A 27,183-nucleotide genomic window follows, 5' to 3' on the forward strand; every position below is an offset into this window, starting at 1 on the left:
AGGTTTTACAAAAGGCAGGAAGAGCAGGTATCGTCAAGTAGTTTCTGATTCCTGTACAAGCTCTGAGACCCAGGAGATACAATGGCCTGGCCATCGGCTTGGGACTGAGAGCAGGAAAAAGTTCCAAAAGCAAAATAAAAATTAATGTCTCTAAAACGTATCACACCACCTTGGCTGTCAAGATGCTGAAGCTGGTCTCCCAGCTCCACCTTGGAGCCATACTAGGAGAAGAAGGTTTAAAACTGCTCATGTCCAGGTTCTACACCTAGAGATTCTGATTTGGGATGGGGCCCAGGCACTGGTGTTTTTTCAAAGAGCTCCCCTGGACTTCAGCTGTGTAGCAAGATTAGGAACCCCCACTCTACAGGTGTCATGAACAGAAGTCTGTCTTCTCCAACTAACCTGCAGAACTCAAGCAACTAGAACTATTTCCTATACCCCAGCAACGGGCCATCAGTGCTGGAGGGGCACTCAGTGAGCAAACTGGCCAAGTGCCTCCATTTTACAGAAAGGAAAACCAAGGCCTTTGATGCAGAAAGGAAGAAAAAAGTGGCAGGGCCTCTGCAATGTACAGCAATGCAGGGAGAAATGCTGGAGCGATGGAAAAACCCCATGGTTTTGTAACTGGAGGTCTGGAGGTATTCTGAGGATCTGAGGTCCTCTCTTGGGGTTTCCAGACCTGTTTTCCTATGGAAGGGACAACTCTGCAGAGGGAAAAGGAACCAGCAATGAAAGGACTACAATCACAGTGCCTCTAATAAAGAGACCCTACAACATGGTATTAAGCTCTTTTTCCAACTCCTGGCACAGCATGAGGACAGCTGGAATTCTGAAGGGATGTCTAGGCAGCTCGTGAAATAGGAGTCCCACACACATGCTCACTCAAGTCTGGTCCCCCGAGAATCCCGGGAACATGGACCATGTACCAGCTTCTCATCCCTCCTCTCCCCACAGTCTTTCATAGGTAAGGTCTTTCAGCCTTGCCTCCCATCCCTAAGGCCATGGGCCATCATAGACCCATCAAAGTGGTCAGGAAAGAAGGTGAGCCCACTCCTTCGGGGGAGCAGGACCAGCCTGTGTCTGATGGGACCTTCGCGCACGCAGGCCGCTGGCACGTGGGTTTTCAGTACCTCACACGGAGACACATCAAGCCAAGACTGAAGACACTTTTTTGCCGAAGCATCACCAGAACAATAAAAACTGCTCACCAGAACCAACCTCAAGAGCCGGGTGAGCTCAGCCACCAGCTCGGCCCCTCTGATTTTGCACCCCACCCCCATGCCCCCGCCTGTGCAGTGCCACGGTCCTTTCTTACCTGGGATGATGGCGACTGTGTCTTTCTCCCAGGACACAACGCTAACATATTCCTGTACTGAAGAGGGGATGAGGCACTTGAAGACGGCCACGCTACCACGCATCGACCTTTGATCCTCCACCCGGACGGTGTAGGGTTCCCTGAAAACTGCAGACAGATTGCAGGGCAGAAAGAAGAGGGTGTCACAGGCTGGGCTGGGACCTGGTGGGGAGCCCGAGAAGCCACTTCTCAGCACCCCAGGCCTCACCCGCCATCACTTCTCCCACATCCCACCTGGCCCACCCAAAAGTTCCTGCCAGGGAACTCATTCCTGCCTTGTCCAGCAACCTCCTCCACTCCCCACTCTTCCTCAGAAAGATCCAGTCTCCCTCTACAAGACTGTAAGTCCACCTTCTAGCCCTTCCAGTTTTGGTGAGTTTTAACAAAGTGCATTAGTGGTACAGGCCTGGAGGGCAGCACCTCCACCCTGCAATGAGATCATTTCAATAAGGGGATGTGTGCTTTATAAGGAAAAGTACCAGAATGCCTCTAAGGAAACCACACTCAATTTCCTACATTATTCCTGGGCCCAGGGTGGTAACGGTTTGGGGCACGGTGACCATCACTTGCCAAAACAAAAACCATGAGACAAGATCTAACAATAGATATTTTTGTATGCCACTTCAAAGTGAAAGGCAGCCTGGGAAAATGTAGTTGACATACAGAACTTTCTGCAGGGCTCAGGGGTTTACAAGAACAATGAGTGAGAATATTTGAAACAGTGAAGATCTCTGAAAATGCGGAACGCCAGCGACAAGGGCAATCGCCAAGATTCTCCCAAACGAAGCACCCTTGCTGCTCTCTCTCCTGACCTGACACCATCTACAGCCGGACCTCCAATCCTGGTCCTGCCTCCAGACGACCCCTGCTTCAAAGTGGGGGCCTCCTGCCTCAGCCCCAGGGCTGGTTTCTGGAGCACTGTCACCTGCAGACGCTCTGCCTGTCCGGGCCCCTGGGTAGGCTGGACCAGCCTTGGGGTAGAGCTGAGGGGCCCACCTCTGTCTCTCTCTGATCCTCCCCTGCTTGGCTTCTCCCCAGGGCCCTTCTCCATTCTTCCATCTCTTCTCTGCCAACCAGAGCTGGTGTAGCAAGAGCCCCACTGCCTCCCGACCTTGTCCCTCAGCAGGCACCTGGGCAGCATGCCCTCCTGCTCTCCCTGCCACGGTTGCCAGGGTGATGCTCAGGGCCCGGCAACCCCTCTGGCTGTGCACCTGCAGCCCCTCTGGCTTCATCAAGAGCTTCTTAATTGGCTGTGCTTCCCATCAGGCCAGCCCCGTCCAGTCGTCTCCTGGCCTTTATTCTTTCCCTCCTGGTGTCGTGGCTGTGATGGGAAGATGCACAGTTGAGATGGAGGAGGGAGGCATGGAGGGAGGCACCCCCAGCTCTGTGGGGCTGTGGTCTCCCCGCCCTTCTGTGGGCTGGACGTGGCACAGTCTGAAGATGCGAGGAGAGCACAGAGGAGACTAAAGAGAGGGAGGAGAGGGGAAAGGGCTGGGACAGTCCCTCAGGGCCAGCAGAGGCCCTCGGCTAGCAGCATCAAACAAGCCGCCCCTGCCTCCTCCTCTGAGCAGCGCTGTAACCCTGGACAAGAGCCAATGAACATTCTGAAGCCTCAGTTTCCTCGTTCATAAGAGGAAACAATAGTAGCAGTATGGAGCAGGCCTGGCACATGGAAAATACTAAAGCAGTGCTGTTTGTCATTATAGCTACACCTCTGGGGTCAACTGGCGAGGTGGCCTTGGGCAAGTGGCTTAACCTTTGTCTTAGTCACCTCACTGTAAGAAACACCAGACTGACACCTAACCCAGTAACATGCAGGTAATAGGAATACGGCATCGCTTGCCCTTAGCTCAATCCTCCAGGCTGCGGAGGCCAGAACTGGCCTCCAAACCATGGCCTCGGGGCTCCCAGTCTAGCACCTGGGTCCTCTCAGGGGAAGAGTGCTGCTCCCAAAGAGAGGGTCCATGTGGAGCCCCAGAGGAGAGAGCTAAGCATTGCCCTGGGGTGCTGAGAGCTCAGACTCTCCCTCTAAGCAAACCAGCAGGATGAAGTCCATGCTCAGTCGCTTAGTCGTATCTGACTCTTTATGGCCTCATGGACTGTAGCCCGCCAGGCTCCTCTGTCCATGGAATTTTCCAGGCAAGAATACTGGTGTGGGCTACCATTTCCTCCTCCAGGGGATCATCTTCCCAATCCAGGGATCGAACCTGCATCTTTTACATCTCCTGCATTGGCAGGCAGATTCTTTACCACTCAGCGACTTGGGAAGACCAATGGGCTAAAGATCAGCTTTTTAATTAAAAACTGTCAACCCAGCTCACCCCCTATATACACCCATTCCCTACTACTTGGAACCTTGTACATGTGAAAGGCGGCCGTAAGGCAGAAGGACCTTAATGCAACTGAGCATTATCTCACTGGACCATCACACAGTGATGAATGGGGTAGGTACTGGCAATCAGCTTTGCAGATGAGGCAACTGAGGCTCAGAAAGCTGTGTTCTGCACCTAAGGTAAGTTGCTAAGATTCCCAAGAACAAAACAACTTTCCTTGAGGGGCCGACTCTTTGCTAGGCCAGAAAGTCAGAGCAGGATCCATCATAGGCAGGCAGGTCCGGGAGGCTTCCCTGGAAACCACTCTCCTCTGCCCAAAACAATCACCAGGAAAGATGGTGCACCCAAGGCTGGGTGCCATCACAGTGGGCTAGCTAGAACACTACCTGTCTTCTTCCACCCAAAATGCTTAAGAAAATCATTCCCCAAACCTCAGTGTTTTATTAATATTTCAGGCATACTGCACAATGGACTAGAACACAGCAGCATATCGTGACATCCTGGTAAAGACTGGCTGATCTAAGCCACTGTCTTGTCTCCAGACCTAACAAAGAGAAATGAAGCTTTGTAGTTTCTGTAAAGAGACCAGTTGAAAAGCCCTCACTTCCTTGCCTCCATCAACTCTTCCCAAGACCAAAATCCTTCACTGCTAAGAGTTTTCCATCATGGATTTTACCTGAATGTCTGTCCTCACGAGATGCCTTATACCCAGATGTCCATCAACAGTGGGATGGATAAATAAAGTGCAGGATGGTCAGACGAGACACCATGGCAATGAAAATGAGCCAGTAACTTTGCATAGCAGTAGGGCTAAACCCTACAAACAACAGTGGGCAAAAGACTCAGGAGAATGTGTACTATGGGACTCCGTTCAGATAAAGTTCAGCAATAGCAAACATCTATCTTGTTAGAAGTCAGGACAGTGGTTTCCCCAAAGGGTGGAGTGACTGAAAAAAAGCATGAACAGGCCTCTGAAATGCTGATACCTTCATCTGGATATTAAACTTTGTGAAAATTCATCAATCTATATACTTATGTACATTTCTTTATATATATTCTATTTCAATAATGGGGTTTTTAAAAAAAAAAAAAAACAGAAAGTCACTGAATGTTTTTCATGAATCAAGTACTAAAATGAACACATGACTTAATTTAAACAGGCGTTATCGCATTGAACCATCACGCATAGTGCTGAATGGGTAGATGCTTGTATCAGCTTTGCAGATGAGGACGCTGAGGCTCAGAAAGGTGTGTTCTCTGCCTAAGGACACATAGTACTCGGTTGCTCAGTCACTTCTGACTCTTTGCAATGCCATGGTCTGTAGCCCGCCAGACTCCTGTGTCCATGGGATTCTCCAGGCAAGAATAACTGGAGTGGGCTGTCATTTCCTCCTCCAGGGGATCTTCCAGACCCAGGGATCAAACCCGTGTCTCCTGTGGCTCCCGCACTGCAAGCGGATTCTTTATCACTGAGCCACGTAGGAAGCCTTAAGAACACACAAGAAGTGGCAGAGCTAAACAACACAACCCTCCTTGAAGGGCTGCCTTCTTCCGTGTTGCACTCGTCCTCAGAATGGGCGCTGCCTGCTCCCCATTCCTGCCCTGTAGGGGAGCCCGTGTCTGGTCGCTTACCTGCTTTGACGCGGATGTTGGGGCTCCGGATCTTGCCGGCAGCGTTCTCCGCGGTGCAGAAGTAGTCATTGTCGTGGATAAAGCTATTGAAAGCGGAGGGGGAGAAGGGGTAGAGCTGCAGCGTCCCGTTGGCGTGGACGTGCCGGATGTGCGGCACGTCGTAGATGTCGTCCCCCGTGGCCAGGTACCATCGAAGGGCCGCGCTGGGGGAGCCCGCGGCCGGGCAGGGCACCACCACCCCCACGGAGCTGGAGAAGGTCACCTGCTGCAAGGAGTCATTCACAAAGTAGAGGCTGGTGCCAGCATCTTCAGGGCGGGCTGCAGGGGAGGGGAGACGGGGGGAGAGGAGAGAGGGTGGTTAGTGAAGCTAAGGATACTCTCAGGGTCCACAACCCGCAACTCCCGCACTCACTCATAGGACGTTGGAGCACCGGCCATTCAATAAGCACTGTTGAGCACTGACTCTACACCAGGCATTGGTAAGGATGAGTAAAAGAGTTCCCACCCTGCAGATGCTTCCAGCCTAGCACAGAAATGGCAAAAGGTTGACACAGCTCCTTCTCCACACCAAGCCAGGTCCAAAGCTGTAGTCCACTCCTAGGCATCCATAGTATGAGAGACACACTGACACTGCTTAGATAAGGGATGTTTACTGAGCACCTATTAGACGCAAAGATGTTCACACCCGGCCCCCCAGTCCATCTTTATAATCCTGAGAGGGGATGGCATGGTGTTAGAGAAATTAAAATGGAGGAAGTCTTGTTCAGGCTTCAGAAGGAGGAGAGCAGGCCTCTGACCTGCCTGGAAACACGACTAGTCAGGCAACATTTTAGATAAGAAATGGTGTGGGTCTTGGAAATCTTGAGCACTTGGAAGGCAGGCCAACCCCTTGGGGTCTAACAAAATCTTATGACTCATAATGGGAAACAAACAGTATTGTAAAAAGGTTAAAGGAAAACCAGAGCTGCATCTTTGCGCAAAGTGATGATATCAGTTTGTGGCCCAGGATTATAAGCAGGAACTCCCCCAAACGGCAATTTGCAGTCTCACCTGTGCAGTGGACGCATTTCCCAGGACCCTTTCCTAACTGGGACTCCAGACTGCTGTTCCTTGGGACGTCCCAGCAGGCTGCTGAAGTCTGAATGTCGGTCGGCCTGATGGGTGGTGTATGTGCTGTTGCTGTCATTGCTGCTTAGCTGCTAAATCATGTTGACTCTTTGCGACCTCATGGACTACAGCCCACCAGGCTCCTCTGTCTATGGGATTTCCCAGGCAAGAATACTAGAGTGTGTGGCCGTTTCCTTCTCCCGGGGAATCTTCTGACCCAGGGATGGAACCTGTGTCTCCTGCGTTGCAGGTGGGTTCTTTAACACTGAGCCACCAGGGAAGCCTGTATGCGCTGTTCCTCTTCTCTGTTGTTTCTCTTTCTCTTTTCTTTTAATGATTGTATATTGAAATTAAGTTAAATAATTCTCTATTAAATATTGAAATTGAGTATTTGTATGTAATGAGTGGTTTCTTTTGTTAACAAATCCTTCAAACCTAAAATAAAGTAAAACTTTTGGTAAAACATATGGCCTCTTTTTTATCCTTCCCTTTTGGAGGTTAAGCATAGTTACATGATGTGCCTGAGAAGACACAGCTAATAAGCTACAGGATCGGAATCTGAACGCAGTGCTCTAAATAGGATCTTAGCACGCTTTCTAACCCACCAGAGCCAAAAGGTAAAAGGTCTGAGACCATGCTCTAAGAGGAAGGGCTCACAAAGTGGGATGCTGCCCCAGACGAGAGAAGGCTGCAGAAGACCCTGGGAGCCGTCTTTCCCCTCGAGAGATCAATTTGGAAAATGTTTTGTCCCAAGGGATGGGATGAGGACTGGTGGCACCATGAGTAGATCCATCCAAACTCAGGAACAAGAGACATCACTGCTCTCCTCAGGTTCTAAAACCATCCCTGACACTGACCGACTATGGAATTCCCTTCCCCTCTCTGACCATCCATTCCTTCACTCATAAAATGGAGGGAGGATCCATGAGACTGCAAAGACCCCATGAGTCTCTGACATATCGCCATTCTAACACTCGATCACACAGGTGGACATGCTCACGACAGCAGCTCCCTGACAATGTCAAGGCCACCTGACAAGGAGGACAGCTCTCTGCAACTCTCAGCCCAGCACGGGACCTCGGTCTTGCCTGCCCTTATGGAAACAGCCCCACATGATGGAATCAGGATCTTCCCTACCTACCAAGGAGCCTGCCTCCTTAGGAAGGGTCACCTCTCAGCAGGTGGAGGCAAACCCAGAGGAAGAGGGGCCTGGTCCCAGGTCTCCAGCTGGAAGCCACTCCCTCTCTACCAGGAAGATCAAGGAGCAAACAAACGATTCTGCTGCTTGTTTAAAGAACGTTGCAGGGGACCCAACTTGACCTCAATTTCCACAACTTTATCAGGAGGGGGAGGGCCTGCATCCAGACCATATTAATATTCTCAGCTTAACTCTGAGCTGAGCCTCCAGGGAGAATATACCGGGCAGCTCGTTGAGGAAGGCCATTAAGGCTCATTGGTCAGAGCAATTCACATCAGCTCATAAAAAGCCGTGATGAAGCCATTAGCAGCAGAGCTGGAAAACACATCCCTGGGCTCCTTGCTGCGGTGTCAGGGGCATCCTCTTAGCAGCAAATGCATTTGCTGTCCCCACTCAGCACTGCACCCTTATTGGCTACAGGGGAGCAAAGGGATGAGGGGGGGAATTGGGAAGCACAGCTTTCCTACCCACATCCTCACACTGCCTCCACTGTAACAGTCCTGGGGGTGGTGGCTGAGCAAGTCTGCTCTGTGGAAGAGGAAAGGGACCCTCAGAAGCCTGTCCAGTTCACAGGGGCCTGGGTGTTCTCCAAGGCCATGAAACCATACCATTCACAAATAAGCGGGCTAAGGCTTAGGAAGTTTCTTCTCCTATCCACTCTCCCCAGATTCCCAGGAGCCTGCTCACCTTCCAAAGGTTTCTTTACTGACATTCAATCAACAATTATTCATTAAGCTTCTTCTTCCTGCCAGGCCCTGTTTTAAGCCCTTTACTTGTATGACCTCTTTTCATCCTCCCAACAACCCTATGAGGGAGATACTATCATTATTCCAGTTCACAGATGAAGAAACTAAGGCACTGAGAGATCAAAGCGACTTTCCCAAGACCACACGACTGGTAACCAAGGGCTCCAGATGCAGGCAATCTGAGTGAGTCCAGAGTCTGATTTCTTAACCCTCAGATGATGGTAACGAGCGCAACAGTAAAGAGGGGGCTTATACCATCCTGAAAAAAATACCACCACCTGGCCACCAACTTCCCTATTCAGCTGACCACAAACAAGATTTACACCTCTGCACATGCACCCTGGGAGCGGGGCCCCTGTCAGACTCAACACTTGAGACAACGCTCAGCCTGTGGGAGCAGGAACATTACTCTGGGGTGCTGGGTACTTCCTGAGACAACCTAGTTAATCAGACACACTCACCGTGGCAGCTTTATGGATTTTGGAAGCCAAAATCCATCAAGAAACAGAAAGACTCTACATTATGCCTGACAAATGGACTTAGGAAGTTGAGAAAGAGCTCTGACAGAGAGGAACTCGGGAACTGTCTGACTCAAGGGGCCGGGTAAGAAAATATTTAAGGAGCTGTATGATGCAGCCCTCAGTGATAAGACCAACTGCAATAATACTAGCAACCACGGATTTCACTAACTGTAGGCCAGGCTGGGTGCTAGATCCGTTATAGGTGTTCTCTCACTTAACCTCATGACTCTCTAGGTGATGTTATAATTCCCACCGATATTGTTTAGTTGCTAAGTAGTGTCCGACTCTTTGTGACCACATGAACTGTAGCCTGCCAGTCTCCTCTGTCCATGGGATTTCCAAGGCTAGAACACTGGAGGGAGTTGCCATTCCCTTCTCTAGGGGATCCTCCCCACCCAGGGGTCAAACCTGCATCTCCTGCATTGGCAGGTGGATTCTTTACCACTGTGCCACCTGAGAAGCATTCCCAGGAAATTCCCAGCCACAATTCCCAGGAAATTAAGACTCTGAGAAGTTAACTAACTCACCCAGTGTAACCCAGAGTGTAAGTGTTGGAGGTGGGCTGGGACCCAACTTTGCCTGACTTCAGAGCCTGGGAATGAAACTGCTCTATTGTATGAAACATGCTGAAGATAAGAGGAATCAAGCCACAGAATCTGGTTTTCCAGGTTGGGTATCCCTCCCCATCCTTTCTTCCCTCCCAAACCTACCCTAAATACACATTCCTAGTCTTCTCCTCTCCTGACTGGAAATCCACTCCCCGCCCCCCCGCCCCGCCTGCAGAGACAACCCTTGGCCCAGGCTTCCCTTGGCTCCAGGCTTCTGGAAGGACCATCAGCCACAATAGCAACAGCCTTCCTGCCCTCTGGGCCTTGGATCCTGCCAGAGCCAAGGACGTGGGGGTTCTCAGGAACTACAAATGGGTAGATGTAGTTGATGAATGGACTGGGATTGTCCAGCCACCTGTCAGGGCTGAAGAAACAGCAGATTGATAGCAAAAGGTGAGTAGCTTCATATTTCTCCCACCCTGGGATGTGAGCCGCTGTCGTCCGAGTCTGGGGGAGCTGGGGAGGATTAGACAAACCATTCATTTCTGCTTACTACTCTGACAGTGCATTGCCATTATGAAGCATCACCCTCAGGTGTAAAACAATAGCATTTTGCACTTACTTCAGGTTCATATTTTACCATCACAAGGCACCTGTCAGCCCGGAATGCAGAAGCCCTTAAATAATCATTAATTCAGCCTCACCCCATCTGCCAAGAGAAAGGAGTAAGCAAATCTATAACGGGGAAACTGAGGCACGAACTCCCTCAAGTCTCCACCACGTGCCCAGATGGTGGCAGGCACAGTGAGCAGCTACGGCAGCAATGAGCACACTCAGTCACCAGCCATGGGAAGGGGAGTAGCGAGGGCCCGGGGGCCTTGACCCCACCTCACGGAGTCTGGAGAGGATTGGATGGTGGTGGGTTTCCCTCCTTCTGAGGCTCCTGTTTGAATCTTCAGAGCAGTGACGGAGCCCCAGCCAGCTCTGGGGAGCACAGAAGTATGGGACAATAGTCGGAGACCTGAGACAAGTCTTCACTCCTGGGGCTCATTCCTGAAGTGCTGTGTGACCTCAGGTAAACCACTTAGCCTTTCTGAGCCTCCATGTCCTCATTCACAAAAGGGGGAGGACTGTACCATCTTACCTGTCCTCCAGGTAAGACAGAATGTGAAAGTAATGGTTCTGCATAATGAGGATGCAGGACTAGGAGGGATGGGATTGTTATTAGCTTCGAGTCCCAGAGATTCTCCGAGAAGACCATGGAGATGAAAAATACAGCAAAGGGTGGCCAGGGCCCAGCTCCCCTCTGCAGCTCTGCATTTGCGGGTGACTCCTGCGCCCTCCAACACTCTCCTCTCCCAGGTCCTTCCTGACTCGGGGCCAGGAAACACTTACTCCTTCAGGAGGTCTTTACCCAGCACCAGCCATGTGCTCAACAGGACCCTAGGTGTGGTGAAAAGCAACAAACGCCAGAGAACATTCCCGCCCCACCGCCCCCCCACACCATTCAGGAGCATCCAGAGGAGACAGGAGCAGGAAAGGGTTAACCCACTACCCAGGGCAGAGTCTGCAGAAGGGCTCACAGCCCTTTGTCTAATTTCATTTTGGCTGTACACCTACTCCCCTGAAGGCTCCCTCCGGCTGATGGTACAGAGTTCTCTAAAGGAGACTAACACTGACCGGGTGCCTACTGTGTGCTTCAGGGGCACTTTCTCACGGAACCCCCTTGCAGAGGTGCAGGGTGGGCCCTGTGGGTCTCATCTCCTGTGTGCACTGTCACTCAATCATGTCCAACTCTTTGCAACCCCAAGACTGGAGCCCGCCAGGTTCCTCTGTCCATGGGATTTCCCAGGCAAGAATCCTGGAGCAGGTTGCCACTTCCTCCTCCAGGGGCTCTTCCTGACCCAGGGATCGAATCCCCATCTCATGCACTGGCAGGCGGGTTCTTTACCACTGAGCCACCTGGAAAACCCAGGTCTCATCCTACAAGTGAGGAAAAAGATGGTAGAGCCAGGTGGCCACCAAGCCAACCCTCAGTCAAGGTCTGCCCGGCTCCCAAGCCTGAGATTTTTTCCAACATGACGCTGAAGAGTTCAAAGTTTGAGGCCTTATGAGAATTCTCTTTCATTTCTCCTCTGCAAGCCGGTTCCAATTTGGAAAGCAAATCCTTGGACAGGAAACTCCGACTTTCCCCTTAAATCTCAGCCATCTCCCCCAGCTCTTTCTTTCCTCTGCAGACAAAACCAGGCAGATTTACAGAGAGAACGAGAGGAGGGGGAAACACTTCATAAATAAAGAGAGAGAGATCAGATCAACAGCAAAGCTTCTTCTGGTCAAAGGGGGAAATGGATTTTTAATAGAAAATGGAAGTTATGGGCTTGGTTGTGATGTGACAGACGCTCAGACTTAAACCCATTTAATCTTCTCCGCCGGTTAACATTGAGCACCACCCCGATGCCGCGTTTCATAAAACAGGCTCCAAATGGCTGGGAGATTAGAAGTGTAGAAATAGCACAGCAATATTTTTAAACCAGAAATCGCCCCCAGGCATTTGGGCTGCCCCAGGGTCACCCCTGAAACCTAAATATCCATTGTATCAACTTGTCCTGTGCTGTCTGGCCATTGGGATTAGTTTCGCGAAGGAAACTCGACACCCACGCTGTCGACACCCACGCTGTCGACACCCAGGGGCCCCCGCCCCACCTGCCTGACTTGGGATGGAGGTGTCTGGCCAACTGAGGCTTCCTCCTGCACACTTATCGGTCCCCATGTCATCGTCTCCAGACATCGTAAATGACAACCCGAGGAGACTGACATATTAACGCCTCACCACCTCCACCGGGAGAAGTGAGTTATTTTTTTTCTCTTCCTTTACAATATTTACCCATCTCTTTCACTGCATATTTCATCCAGGAGCATCTGCCAATGCTGGGGCCCCTGCCACCTGCCACTGCCCACCCCCAGAGACGGACAAGCACCCCCAAGGGGTATCCAGACCTGGGCACAGGCAGTGGGGCTGGACAGAAGCAGGGGGAGGAGGGGCGGGCAGGGCTTGCCTGCAGGACTGTGAGCTGTCTTGGTCACCACTGTCCCCTGGGCCGAGCATAGCACCAGGCACGTAGCACGGAGGTTAAACGCCCAGACTCTGATGCCCTTTGCTCTTCCCCCTTACCAGCAGTGTAACCTCAAGCAAGATGACCTCACCTCTCTCTGCACCTTGGTTTTCTCATCTATAAAATGGGGGTGACCACATCTACTTCAGGGGTTGTTAGAATAAGACGAGTTAATATATACAGCACCTTCCGGTATATGTAAGTGGTATAGGTAACCTCGTAAGTATTCATTGCTGTTGTAAGTATTATCATGAGAGTGAGCAGACAGGAAGTACTTATGGAATAAATATCCCTCAGCAAATACTTACCTCTCACCAACAATGATGATGACGATGACAACTTCAGACAGTTATCTCCAACATTATTATGCGTCAGAACCACCTGGAGAGCTTGTTACACATCCACATCCTTAGATACATGCACAACAGATCCACCACATCTGGTAAAGGGCCAGGGAACTCCATTTCTGAGGCAAGTGGTCCTCTGTCTACACTCACAATGATGTTCCATAGAGAAGAATAGATCTGCCATACTGGATTTCAACCCACTCTCCCAACAACAGACTGTTCTCCTGGGCTTGGTTGACAGGACCTTAGCACTGCATTAATTTCTTTAATTTGGCAATCAAGTTAATAAAATAACAATGGTGTGATCAACAGACAGACCATTGTCATACCCACATCAACCACAACTCCCCCCACCTCACACAGAGCTGTTGTTTTAATGCAGATGTGGCCGCGTGAGGTTTCTTGGATTAATTTGCAAGGCTGATTACTCCGCTACATCTCCACACAAAGGTTTTCATAAAAGAGATATATCATTTGTCTTTATTCTGTTCTTGTTCCATAGTTGGAAAAAACAGATCTCAGAGAGGACCAACCAGCAGGGCCTCAGCTCAACCACCATGTCTATCCAAAACTGAGGTAAGGACCAGGGAGACAAGGTCTGGCCCGCCATCAGAAAACCCCCCATGCTGTATTCACACCTTGGAGACAACCTGAGCCTAGACCCTGAGGCGGAGAAGGGCCAGTCTCTCCAGACATAATCCGAGCATTGATACTTTTCTGGGACAGGATGGTGCAGCTGGGACCAAGTCATATACTTTCTGTCCCCAAACTTGGCATACCTGCTTCATATCTATCCTCACCATCATCATGGTCACCATTGCTTTTTTTTTTTTTTAGCATTTATTGTGTGCCAGGCACTGTCAGAAGCCCCTTCCTTGCATTGTGGTGCATTTAATTGCTACAAGCAACCTCTAATGGAGCTACTGCCCAAGACCCCATTTTACAGCTGAGACAACAGGATCATTGAGAGATCAAGTAATTTCCTCAGTAGCACAGCCAGGGCTGGCAGAGCGGCATTTCGAACTACCTTATACTGGCTGTGTTTCTCAACGGGAGCACTGCATTCTACTCTCAGAATGTCTCCAAGATGTGACCATCCTTACATGGGGGTTTTCTGATGAAAGACAGCCATTTGGGGGATGACAATTCTGAATTATTTGGGACTGCCCCAGGCATCAGACATTTCATCCCTAATTATCCCTCCCTATCCCCCACTATGTATTCCCTACCCTCATCACTATAACAACCCCAAAGTATCTCCCCCAACTTCCAAACAGTCCTAAGAAAGCAGTACCACCCCGATGAGAAGCAATGCCCCAGGGCCCAAGTGGCCACCTCTGTCCATCAGAAACATGGGGTTTTTTCTTTCTCCCTTAGGATTCTTAGCACAAACATAGGTCCTATAACCAGCAATCAGAAACCTCTGAGATCCAGTAAAGATCCTTCAACCTATAAGGCCCCTCACCATCAGCTCCAGGAGGAGTTATGAGCAACAGCTGACAGTCAAACAGACTCTAATCTTCCAGCCCCTCCCAGACAGGGCCTGTCAAAAGAAGGCCCCTTATGGCCAGAAAGGTCTTTCCCGGGAGTCAGCTCAGACAGCACAGTTGTCCCCAGAGATTCCTAGATTTAGATTGTTCACGCTGGAGGGACTTAAGAGATTATTTTGTCCAATCTCCTCCATTTACAGATGGGGAGAGTGAGGCCTAGAGAGTCACACACTTCCAGGTACACAGCTGGCCAGCGTCCTGGCTGGGACCCAAGCCCTGTCCCCACCGATCGTGCAGTTCTGGCTGCTCCAGCAACCCAGGCATGGAGGGCATCATGGAGAAAGGAAGCCACAGCACAGGAGCGAGCATTAGAGGGGCCAGGGCCGCTGCTCGGCTGCCTAGAGGAGAGGGCTCAGGTGGGCGGGACATCTGTGTACCGACGGTCAGTGTCACCAAGCAGAAGAGGGTCCATGGATCCTGCCTCCACGTGGCCTAAAAGGTAGGAACAGCGGTCAGTGAGTAGGAGGTCAGGACCAAGATAGAACCGGCTAATCACAAGGGTGAGCTCTGGATGGTCAGAGGTGTCTGGTGGGGAATGGGGTGCCTTGAAAGGAAGGAGTTTCCTGTGACTGGGCATGCTGGAGCAGAGGAAGAACACCACTGGGAGGAAAGCACAGAGGGGATCAGGCAGCTGATGAGGGCATGAATTCAGTGTCCCTGAATGTGACTTCCAACCTTGAAGACTTGGACCTACGGCAGTCACACCTTCAAAGCAGGTCCCCCGTCCTTCTCCTCACCCATGGCTCTGGGAGGCCACTCCAGATACCAGATACAAGGTGACCGTGACCCTGACTCCGCTGCGTTCTCAGGGCCTGATGCTGTCCAGTCGCTCAGTTGTATCCGACGCTTTGTGACCCCATGGACAGCAGCACACCAGGCCCAGTCCACCATCTCCCAGAGTTTGCTCAAACTCATGTCCATTGAGTCAGTGATGCCATCCAACCATCTCATCCTCTGTTACCCCTTTCTCCTCCTGCCCTAAATCTTTCCCAGCATCAGTCTTTTCCAATGAGTCAGCTCAGGGCCTGGATTCCAGTAATTGCCATGACCTCAAACAAGGTCACACATGATGGGACCCTGTGCCTACTGCCCTTACCACACAAAGTGTGGACTCCCAGCAGGAAAAATACCCTCAAGGGAACGTCCAGAGGACTATGGAGTAAACAGACATCTAAGCGCCCAGGGATGGAGCAGAGGTAAGCTCCTTCCACACCCCGCCCCGGGCACTGGGTCCACAGGGAATCTGCCAAGTCTGCTCCATGAAGATAGTTGCCAGCCCTGCTGGGTCTCATTGGCTGTTCCCCTCACTGATGAAAAGGGTAGAAAATTCTCCATACATGGGGGACCCAGGAAGGGGGAGACAGCCACACACAGCTGTGAGACCTTCACTGTTCCTATATGATGAGATGACAGTAATTACACCTCACGTTTCAGCAGAGCATTTATAAGGCTAAAACTGGTCTGCTGTGGGTTTTTCACACATGTGTGTTTATATGTGGCCCCCTTCATCTTACAGGGCATTGTCACACACTATATAATTGTATGGCTTTCATCCTTCTTGTGACCAGGCAATAACAACCAACCCCGGGGGATGATCAGGACTGGGATTATTTTACCCATTTTACAGATTAGGAAGTAGAGGCACATGAACTATTAGGCAACGTGCCTAAATCAAGCTGAGCTTAATTTCCTTGGTCATGAATAATGCTTCTTCATGGACACACACAGAGTTTAATGGAGATGCAACTAGCCTTTGGATAACTGTTCTTAATGAAGATGGTGACCTTGGAAACCGTCAACACAAGCATCAAGGAGAGCAAGGGCATGGGGAAGTGGGGCAGGAGGTGGCTGAACGGATGCGGGGAGAGCAGCTGAATGGCAGGGGTGGTGCCCAAGGCTAGTGCTATTCACGGTAAAGTAGCGCGGGACCAACATCTGTTAAACAGGGCACGCCGGCTGTGCCACAGCACCACCCCCCACTCACAGAACCCACGGGCCACAACCTGCCATGAGCAGCACTTGACCTCTGGGTCATTGGCTGCTTCCCTGTGACTGGCTGGGTTATGGAGAGAGAAGTGGTCTGGGGATCCCCAAGGTCTAGGGCTGTCAGGAGTGTTCTCTCTACATGAAACTACCTGGAAAACAGCGAAATGCAGCCTGGCAGGGAAAGACACAGCAATCCATCCAGGTGTGTGGGGGGCTCACCCTGAGCAGCACATTCACACAGGCTTATGGCATTAAATCCAGGCTAGTTCTCACTCTGTCCAATCACAGTCGAGATTTACCAGCCAACTCCAGCCTTCCTCAGGCAAGGATGAGACTGGCCTTTGCCTCACCCTCAAATCCAAATCTGGAAACCACCTCTGCCCTCACCTTTGCCACAGCTGCCACCAGCAACTGGCTGCGGAATGGGAGTGTGCTGGACACCCCTCTCCCAGGGAAACCCAGGTGCCTCCATGGCCCCAGCTACCTGGCTGAGGATGGATCCTGCCGGCTACCCAACTGACAGATGACAGAAGGAAGCTGTGATGTTCCCTGCTGGGGCCACCGTTCAGTCTTCTTACTGCTACAAAGTCTCAGTCAGCTGGCTTGGCCAAAACTGTGGCTCATTCGTACAACTGACAGAACCCGATAATCCAGCAGGAGATGTGGGTTTGATCCCTGGGTGGGGAAGATCCCCAGATCCCCTGGAGAAGGAAATGGCAACCCACTCCAGTATTCTTACGTGGGAAATCTCATGGACAGTGGAGCCTGGCGGGCTCCAGAAGAGTCAGACTCGACTTAGTGACTAAATAGTGGCTGTGGTGGGGTGGGGGTGAGAGTAGTGCAGGAAAAAAGAAGAGGTCTAAGGTTTATTGAAAACCAGTTATATTCTAGGTATGCTGTATACATCATCCCCTTTAGTCCCATTTCAGAGCTGGAGAAAGTGAGGCTCAGAGAGACCTAATGTCCCCTATTAAGGGCAGAACCAGGACGTGAATGAAGAGTTTGCCTTGATTCAGAATATCCACTGCACCATTAAGTTGCAATCTCATTTGTCTTTACAATTCTAATATACAAAATGCTCTGGTTGGAAGAATTAAGGGAGGGGAACTTGAAGCTCTGTCCATTGGCCTTCTCTCCCTCCAGCCATACCCTTAGGCTCCACCCAACAACCTAGGGTTGCACCCCACATCTTAGGGCTCCACCCCCACCTTCTTCAGAAATGTCTGCGGGACCAGAGCCCTCCCAGATCACTGCCAGCGTCTGACTCTTTGCAACCCCATGACCGCAGCTTGCCAGGCCCCTCTGTTCATGGGATTCTCCAGGCAAGAATACTGGAGTGGGTTGCCATCTCCTCCTCCAGGGGATCTTCCCAACCCAGGAAGAGAACCCACATCTCCTGCATTGGCAGGCGCATTCTTTACCATTGAGACACCTGGGAAGCCCCTCCCAGATCATTAGATGTGCAGAAAAGCACTCTGGGAGCCCTTGGAGCTGCACCTGCCAGGGTGAGATTTGCCCAGGGCCCTGGAAGTGCAGACAAAATCATTCTCGAGGTGGCTTTCCCACCGCGGACATCCCAGCTGGCTCTCTGGGAAGGAGCACAGCAGTTGCCCCAAACTGTTGGCTCTTCAAGCATTACTCCCAGCTCTTTATCCATCAGTTCTCTGACCACAGCACCTGTCTTCCTACTGCCCCCTGCTCCAACCACTGCATGTGATAGAAGGCACCTTAACGATGGGAGAAGCAGCAGCTGAGGCCTCTTCCTCTCAGAGGCCACAACCCCCTCCCAGACTGGACACTGACAAACCAAGAGGGTGACAGGGCATTTTGTCTCACTTGATATCCCCTTCCCATCAGCTGCAGCTTCTCCACCTGCTGACCACAGCCCTAAGCCGCCTCCGACCTGAGGGTGCACACACCAGAAGGCGAATGTTGGCCCTGGATCCCCATGGCTGGTGTGCCCCTCTCTCCTTTCTGCAGCACAGGTGGGACAACCCACACCCCAAGTCTGGTCCGCCTTCAGGCATCTCTGCCACCGTCACACATTCCATCCCTGTTGCAAGCTCGAGGGTCTGCCTTGCCAGGAGGAGGACTCAGTGCTAAACCCCTGGGGGGCTAAAACTCGGAAGAAAGAAGCACCCCTGAAAACACCCTCCTCCTCCACACCCTTGTCCCACCCCCACTCCACCCAAGGAAAGAAGTCACTGCCTGGCTGCTACTGAGGCCGAGATCAAGATGCTATCAAGATGCTACCCAAGGCTCCTGGCCTGGCTAGGTGAGCATGCAAATCTGTATGCAAATTACATGCAAATCCAGGGCCTGCCCTTGGGTCCCTGGCACCCTGCCACGTCTGCTGCCTGTGGCTCACCCCATTCAGGCACCTGGGTGCCAGCTAGAATGGCTGGGCCTGAGCTAGGGCCTGAGAAAGCATTTGGGAAGCGGGGGGCTTTTCTTCTTGACTGCTTCCAGTGCCCCCAAGAAACACCTCCTCCAGGATCATGTGGGAGGGGAGAATCTCTCCCAGCCTGGTACCCATTCCCCTGGAAAAAAAAAAAAAAAAAGCTCTCTGAACATCTACCCTCCCTTCAACTCATCCATAAATAAAATCATCCTTCATCAGGCTGAGCAGGGGACCAAGCAAGTCACAAGGATGGAATCTCTGAAGACCAGGAGAAGGTAAGGGGGCCACGAGGTCTGCACCCCTCTGTTAAAAGCCAACAGAGTTACCCTGTGTCTGTACACTCCTAGCCAGCCTGTTGGTGGGGATGGGTTTGCTTCTTTAACAAAGCATCGCTGGGCCAACCCCCACCCCTGCTGCCATTTGCTTGCCCACCTCCTCTTCATTCCTCAATCTGAGAAAAATAAGCCTCTTCAGCCAGTCTCCTGGGATCTGCTCAACTTAAGCGCTGCCTTTGGGTCAACTGCTTACTTGCTTTTTGTTTCTAATTGAGCTCCCCAGTCTGCTGCAGAAATACATTCAAGGCAGCTGACTTTGATGCCCAGAAATACGAAACATCTGAAAGGTTTGTCAGGCATCATGACAACCCCATTCTCCCATGTTATCCAGGCACCCAGGGCTTCTCTGCCTACCTACCCTCTCCCCAATGCTCACGGGTCCTTCACCTGCTTCCCCGAAGTTGTGTTTGCCAGGTCGAGAATTTAAAAACACACTCACTAAGCGCCCGCCGCCCCCCCCCCCTTTAATTAGACTCTGAACAGAGTGTTAGAGATTTTTCTTAATGGTTTGACGAAGCCTTTTAATTTGGTCTTCTCAAGAGAGAGGAACCATGAGTCCCCATCCAAGAGGTTGGGGTGGGAAATGAAAAAAATCAATGCAACCCATTATTTTGGCTTTTAGAAAACAGGAATTTTAGTGCCGGGGAAGCTTGTTCTTTTGCACAGTAAAAATGCAAATGCAGGCAACACAGATGCTGGCACGCTGGATGGAACAACGGAGAGAGCCTCACTGGGGTTCATCTGGCTGCCCAAACCTGGATGCGTTTGGCAATAATAAGGTAGTTATTGGAGACTTGATAACCGATTATTAAAACACCTTCCCACTTTAGTTCTGAGGAATCAGTCTGAAGCTCAGGCTTCATCAAAAAAAAAAAAAAAAAAGGTATTTTGAGGGGAATGGAAATAACAGAAGCTTAAAACACATTCAATAACTGCTTAATTCCATCCAGAGGACGCTTCATCTCATCTTGTTTTCTCCTCTCTCTCTCTGCCTCCTCCCGCTCCTCACAGATGGACGTACAAATTATTGCAAGAGGATATTGTTTTCTGTAACAGGCTCGAACATTCACATTTACATTTTCCTTGGTGCCGCGGGGGTGACTGGCAACGGGATAGAAAAATACACCAAACCCCATCTTCGCTGCTCTCACCACGTCAACATCTCCCCCAGCCGCCTCCGCCACCCCCACCACCATGCCACCCCAAGCAGAACAGGCCCCCGGGACCAGCCTGGCACCCAAGATCCAATTAAGGCACGAAGGAAAAGAAAGGCCTGTCTGGCAAGTCGCCCTGGCGCCCAACACAGACGCTGGAGCCTCTGAATGGCAGGGGCACCCGGGGCTGTGCAGACCCAAAGGCCACTTAGGTGTCGCCTCACCTGGCACCTCCAGCCTCCCACAGGCCCAAGGCCAGAGCGACTTCCTTCTCCGCTGGGAAAAGATTTTGCCCCTCGGGCTGTCCTGCCGCCTCCTGGGCCTTTCTCCACCCCCACCCCCATCTGCCCCTTCCCTATCAAATAGCTTGGGCTTCATTTATTAATGCCCGCCTTCTGAAGGGGGGAGGGGAGAGTCCATCAGGTATTCGCTAAGGGCCTCGCCTCCCGCGGATGGGCTACTGGGGAAGAGGTCTCCAGAAGGGGCGGGGGCCCGGGGGCGCGTGTGGATCGCTGGCCAAGAGTGTGGTAGCGGCTCCGGCCTGTGCTTTCTCGTCTGACAAAACGGAAAGGGGTGGCGGATGGAGAGAGACCGAGAGAGAGAGAGAGAAAGCTGCTGCTCCTCACCTTATGTATTTTTAATATTAATGTAATTAAAGCTGCGAGCCGAGCCGGCCTGCGGGGCGGAGGGAGGCAGGAAGAGCCTGGGGAGAGGGAGGCTGGGGGGTGGGGGGCGCGGTTGAACCAGAGGCGGGCTTCTGACTCCATTGAGGTGATGTGAGAGGATGCTGTGCAGGGGGCAAGGGGTTAATCAATCTAGACCAGCCTTGGTGTGTCACCCCGTGGACCCCACTGGGTCAGAGAAACTCAACTACTTTGTCCATGGTTCAGAGGCTGCCCCTCGCCCCGCAACCCGGTCTCCAGGCAAACCTCAGCAGCATCTCGGCCTTCAATCTGGCTTTGATCCGGCGGTGTTTACAAATAAGATAAGGGTCACCTTTCTCCCCCAAAGCCACAAGATATTGCAGTCAGTTCCCGCAGGTTGCAGACTCCAGACCCCTGGGGAGCGGGCAACGAAGGACTAGAGACCCCTCTAGGAGCGCCAGCCCTGGGCTGGATTGCCCTTCCCCCATCGCCTAGGGGTCAAGAGTTGCAGGGGGGCCAGGGCAGCCGCCTGGGCAAAGTGGGGGAGAGGCCGTCCCCCAGGGCGCGGAGGAGAAAAGTTGGAGGGCTGAACAGGTAAAGCTGAGCTCGGAAGAGCGAGCGTGTGTGCTCCACCACGCAAGGGCGCGGAGTTCGGCCGCCTCCTCTCCCGCCATCCGCGCGCCTGGGGGCACGTCCTCCGCGAACGCCTGGAAGTCCGAGTGCCGGGGACGGCCTGATGCCTACTTGGTGCCCAGGTGGCTCTGGTCGAAGATGTGTGACCACTTCCAACCCCGGCCGCCTGGAGGATCGGGTGCGCAGCGCCCCAGCAGCAGGTCTGGACACGCCGGACACCTGGACCCACCCCTAGCAACGCCTTCTCTCCGGGGAAAGCGACACGCCCCCCCCCCCAACCCCAAGATTTGTCCCAGGTCGGCTGACCAGGCGCCGAAGCGTAGAATCTCGCACCTTGGGGCGCGCTGCCCGAGGTGGCCAGGTAGCTTAACGAAGAAGCCGAGGCTAGTGCCCTGGGGCAGGGGTGGGGGGTGAGATGGGGCTGGGAGAAGGCGACCTCTAGGTTTGGAGAAGAAACTTGGTATCCAAGGGACCCCGTCTCGGGACCCCTTGCTCTCCTCGCTCTGTATCCAGCCAGGGCAAGGATAAGCGCCATGCGGTGCGGTGCAGGGGGTCTGGGGCGGCGGAGGGGCGCGCGGCGGCAGAGGGGAAGTAAACCGCGGCCCGGTTCCACCAGGACTTCCAGGTGAACAGTCACGGCCCGAGGACCTCTCGACTCGGAGGGCACCCCGGGGTCCCAGCGCCACCCAGCCGCAGGCGGCGGGCAAGGGACTGGGGGAGGGGTCCGGGCAGAACAGCGGCCCAGCAAGGAGCGGGGAGATGAGGGGCTCTCTCACCATCACCCCGCCGGGCGCGCCCCCAAAACGGCAGGCGCGGGTGGCTGGCCAAGCGGTCCAGGGCGGACTCTCACCTGGCTGCTCTCCGGGTGCCTGCCCCGCCCCGGGTGCAACCCACCGGGGCCGGTCGCCGGGGTGCGTCCCCCCCCCCCCCCCCCGAATACCTGGAGGCCTCCCACCCACCGCCGGGCACCCCGCCTCGCCGCCAGCCTCGCGCACCCCAGCCCCGCCGCCTCCGCCGCCCTGCAGCCCGCGCGGGTCTCACCTTTGTGTAAAGAGTCCAGGAGCAGGAGGAAAGTTACCAGCCACATGCCATAAAGAGGCCCTATTCTCCGGGGAGGTGGTCCTGTGGCCGGCCGTGCGGCAGCGCCTCTCCCCCGCTCAGCGCGCTCCCAGCCGCCCGCACTCCGCGCCCCGCTCTCTCCGCTCCTCAGCCCAGCGCTCGGCGGCGGCGGCTCCTCCCTCCTCGGCTCCCTCGCTCCTGTCATCCGCGGGGCTGGGCTAGGCGGCCGCTCTCCCCGCCCCCCCGCGGCACCCCGCTGGGGAGCGCCGCGCGAGCCCGAGCCCAGACGCCCCCCACCCAGTCCCACAAGCCCGGGCACAGGGGCGAGGGCCCGGACCCCACGACCCGGACCAGGGTTCGCCGTCTGAGAGGCGAGGGGTCTCTGCCACCCACCGGCTCCCAGCCTGCGGTCGCGCACAGGCGTGTGCCATACGTGTTCTAAGTAAGAGCCCGCCCTGCTCGGGCCAAGGGCGCCCCGGGTCTCCCCGGCCGGGTCACCTGGGGCCAAGGCTTCGTGCTTCCTTACGACTCAGTTTACCACCTGGGTAGGGGAGCCTGGGAGTAAAAGCCAGACCCTTTGGTGCCGCCCCGGGTGACTGCCCATCTCAGAGCTGAAAACTGCATGCCCTTCCAACCCCTAGTTCCCTCTGCAAGCCTGCCTCGTGGGAAGCCCCAGGTGAGCGCAGACACCCCAGCACTCTGGGAATATTCCTCCAACCACGCACATTGTGATTACTCAGACATTATTTGCAATGAATAGTTTTCATGTCAGCTGTATCTCCTGTATCTTCCTCCTTTATCTTCCTCTATCTCCACTACCCCACAGCTTTGTCCCTAAGCAGAAACTGGTTTATTCCTTAGAACAATCTGCTTAAAGTTGGCATGGAATTGACTAGGGCTTGAGTGAGGGTATCCTCTCAGTTACAAAATGAATGTTGAGTACCTGCTGTGTGCCAGGCAGTGGGTTAGGCACTGGGGCCCAAGGCATTTACTTTTTAAAATACATTAACATTTACATGATATAAAAGTTACCATTTTGTTTCTACGTGGCATTCAGTACATTTGCAGTGTTGTAATACCATCACCACTACTCATTTCCAGAACTTTTCACCATCCAAACAGAAAGGTACCCATTAAATGATAACTCTGTATTCCCCAGCTCCTGGTAAGCACTAATCTACTTTTCCGTCTCTATGAATTTGCACATAGGTGGAATCGTACAACTTTGTATCTTCTTTCACTTAGCATAATGTCTTTGTTTCATCCATGTTGTAACATGTCAGAATTGTATTCCTTTTCATAGCTGAATAATATTCCATAGTATATATAGACCGCATTTTGTTTGTTCATTTGTCAGTGGACACTTGTGTTGCTCCCACCCTTTGGCGATTATGAACAATGCTGCCTTGAACATAGGTGTACAAGTATCTCTCTGAGACTCTGTTTTCAACTCTTTGGGGAGTGGTAATTGCTGGATCCTATGGTAATTCTATCTTTAACTTTTTGAGGGACAGGTGCATTTACTTTTCTCCTTTCAGAGAGTTTAAAGTGCTTTCAGAGTTTAAAGGGCTCTCACCTGCAATTGCTCCCTGCCGTCCTCACAATATTCTTTGAAGCTCTATCGCTCCCTTTTAAAACAGATGAGAAAAATGAGGCTTGGCTTGTTCAAGGTCACCCAGTTTGTATCGCAAGCAAGACCGGAACCCAGGTCTCCTGACTCTGGGGCAGAAGTGCTTGCTCTGCACGGGGCTGCCTCCCCTGGTGGCCCAACTCTGTGACACCAAGTCACCACTCCACAGAAGATGCTTTTTCACTAGGTGTTTTGCCCTCTGGAAACACAAGTATGGGCTTCCCAGGTGGTGCTAATGGTAAAGAATCTGCCTGTCAATGCAGGAGACCCAAGAGACACAGGTTCCGTTCCTGAGTTGGGAAGATCCCCTGGAGGAGGAAATGGCAACCCACTCCAGTATTCTTGCCTGGAGAATCCCATGGACAGAGGGGGATGGCAGGCCACAGTCCATGAGGTCACAAAGAGTCGGACAAGACTGAGTGACTGAACATGCACACAGGTATAGATCAGAGATAAGGGGCAGACTGCAACAGGTGTTTGAGATGACACAGCCCGCCCTCTGCTCTACAGGTGAGGAAGCTGAGACCCGGAGCAAGGCAGCAGGGGGCCTGCCGGGGGTCAGGCAGGCAGCCACAGCGCCCAGCAACCTCCAGTCTGCTGGCAGAGAGCTTCCCTCAGCTCTGCCAGCCTGCTGGGCTCGTTCGTCCGCCCTGGTCCTCCCCTTCTGAAGGAGACCGTTGCCGACAGGAATCCAGTTATTTAAAACTAAGCCTATTGACCCAGAGCACCTGGTCAGGCCGTGCCTAAAATAAACTGCTAAGTCAGACAGGATGAAAGGGGCTGCTGTCTGTCGGGAGGGGCGGGCTCTGAGTGGGGCCTGGGGGTCAGCACAGCTGCTCGGGCCCCACATGCTGGAAAGAGAGAGGGGGACCCCCTTCTCTCCATTTACCTGAAGTACCTCCTCTAACTTGAGTGTTCCCTTTTATGCTGGTTACACCTGAGGGCCTTTCAGGGACCACAGCACGGTGTGGAGAGAGTCAGGTGTGACCTGAAGGGTGAGGTCGTTTGCTGACTGTCTCCTGAAGAGGCTGCGTGGATATGGGGAGTGGGGGTGGGCAGGTGAGGAGGGCAGACTCCCTCTAGCACAAGGAAGCTCTCTCTATATATAATGTGATGGTTAAGAGAGTGGTTTTGAAGCCAGAGCTAAGATCTCAGCCCAACTCTGCCCTTCACAAGCTGTACACCTTTGGGGAATTCATGGGCACTAAACCCCTGTTCCCTCACCTGTAACGTGGGGACAGCCGCAGCATCCGCCTTAGAGAGCTATTGTGAGGATTAAATAAGACAAGCCCGGTGGCTGGCATGTAGCAAGCTCAGTAAATATGTCTATCGCTAATGTTATTGGCTTTGCTCAGAGGACCTTGACCTGTGCGGGGGAGGGGAGGGAAGAGCTGGATGGGAGAGGATATTGGGATGACATTCTGCGGTCCATATGGCAGCGAGGCCAGAGTTCAGGCATTGGGAATCCAGGAAGCGGCCACAGAAACACGGAAGGACGGTGCACTTGAGGTTGGAAAAGCATGGCGTGATCGTCCTCAAGGAAAGGACCTGAAAGCAGACAGTCTTCTGCTTTTTGTATTTTCCATTTCCTAAGTTTTGCCCCTCCTTACTATTTAGGAAAACATCCTTGAAAGTGACAGTCTGGCTCTGCGATGTTCCGAAGTTCCCCCCTTAACAGGAGATGGAGGTGGGGAGTAGCCTGGCAGAGTCAGCAAGAATCCCAGCAAGGGAACCCCCAGGGAAAAGCGAGTCTCCAGGAGAGAGAGTGGGATGTGTGCTTCACCTCTGCCCACACCAAACCCTGATGCTTTCCTCCCACAGCTGACATTTTGGAGGGACTCTTTCTTAATTTTGATAGAAGGGACAATTCCTTTAGAGTCCCGACTTGGAAAGGAGCCCTCACACCCCCACAGAAATATGAGCTCACCGACGTGAGAACAAACACAGTTGCCCAGGCAAACGTCCATGAGTACAGGTAAACATAAACACTTAATGACAGGCACACCTGTGCTCGGAGGCAGTTTGAATACAATCCAAAAATCCTGCATTGACACCTATGCATATGCCCTAATTTGTGGGATTCATTGCCAGTAGAGACACACCGTTCATTTAAAACCAGTGATTAATTTCAATATTTTATTGCATTAGAATGGTGGGTGATGAAGTAGCTGGTGTGTGTGTGTCTGTGTGTGTGTTTTACCAATGAAGCAGCTATATGAAGACACTGGGAGGTGAACCCTGTCCAATTCAGGTTAATCATGGATATTTTGGGGGGTATTATTTTGCCATGTTATATTAGGACTGGAGCCATCATGAGAAACCACAGATGTTTTTATTGTTTAACTCAAACAACAGCTTATATATTTTGGATACTTTTCTTTGAAAACAAAGGCATATAATTATTTTAGTAGAGCCTTCCTATGTGCTCTGAAATTCTTTAACAACTCAGTATGATCATGGTTTTCATACAAGGAATCAATACTGAACCAGGTCAGTGGTACAAACTTGACATTTGGGGTTATATAGCTAATTCAGGACTGACCTTCTTAGACCTTATTCACTGGTTGGAGGAGAAAAATACAAATAAGGATTTCCTTGCCTTTTTTTTTTTCTTCTCTCCAATGTGTAATTGATTTTAATGTTTTATGAGGAGTTCTGGGTTCTAGTCTTATTTTTGTCACTGTAGTCAGCTGTGATCTTGGACAAGTCACTGTCTTTATGGGCCTCAGGTTCTTCACCTCTGCACATTCTCCAATGTAGGCAGAAGCAGAAATATGTATTTTCACACAGATACGCAGAAGCAAACCACACAAAGTAAACCATTTTTGCTGCAAATGCATGCATGTGTATCTAAAATACTTCTGTCTTCTTGAGACAAGCTTGTTGTTATTG

At 52.2% G+C, this 27,183-nt stretch overlaps 1 protein-coding gene across 1 annotated transcript in view; it reads right to left on the reverse strand.

Moving 5' to 3' along the window:
- DSCAML1 (DS cell adhesion molecule like 1) overlaps positions 1-22,820 on the reverse strand; it is a 356,255-nt gene extending 333,435 nt beyond the window's left edge. The window contains exons 1-3 of the mRNA XM_061129091.1: positions 22,644-22,820; positions 5,320-5,637; positions 1,316-1,462 (exon numbers count right to left, since the gene is read on the reverse strand). Of these exons, the coding sequence (XP_060985074.1) occupies positions 1,316-1,462; positions 5,320-5,637; positions 22,644-22,689 (511 nt within the window). The 5' untranslated portion in view covers positions 22,690-22,820. The remainder of the gene's footprint in view (positions 1-1,315; positions 1,463-5,319; positions 5,638-22,643) is intronic.
- Positions 22,821-27,183: the final 4,363 nt, after the last annotated feature.

This window comes from Dama dama, chromosome 1, assembly GCF_033118175.1.
Source record: "Dama dama isolate Ldn47 chromosome 1, ASM3311817v1, whole genome shotgun sequence".
In the NCBI taxonomy this organism is placed as follows: Eukaryota; Metazoa; Chordata; class Mammalia; order Artiodactyla; family Cervidae; genus Dama; species Dama dama.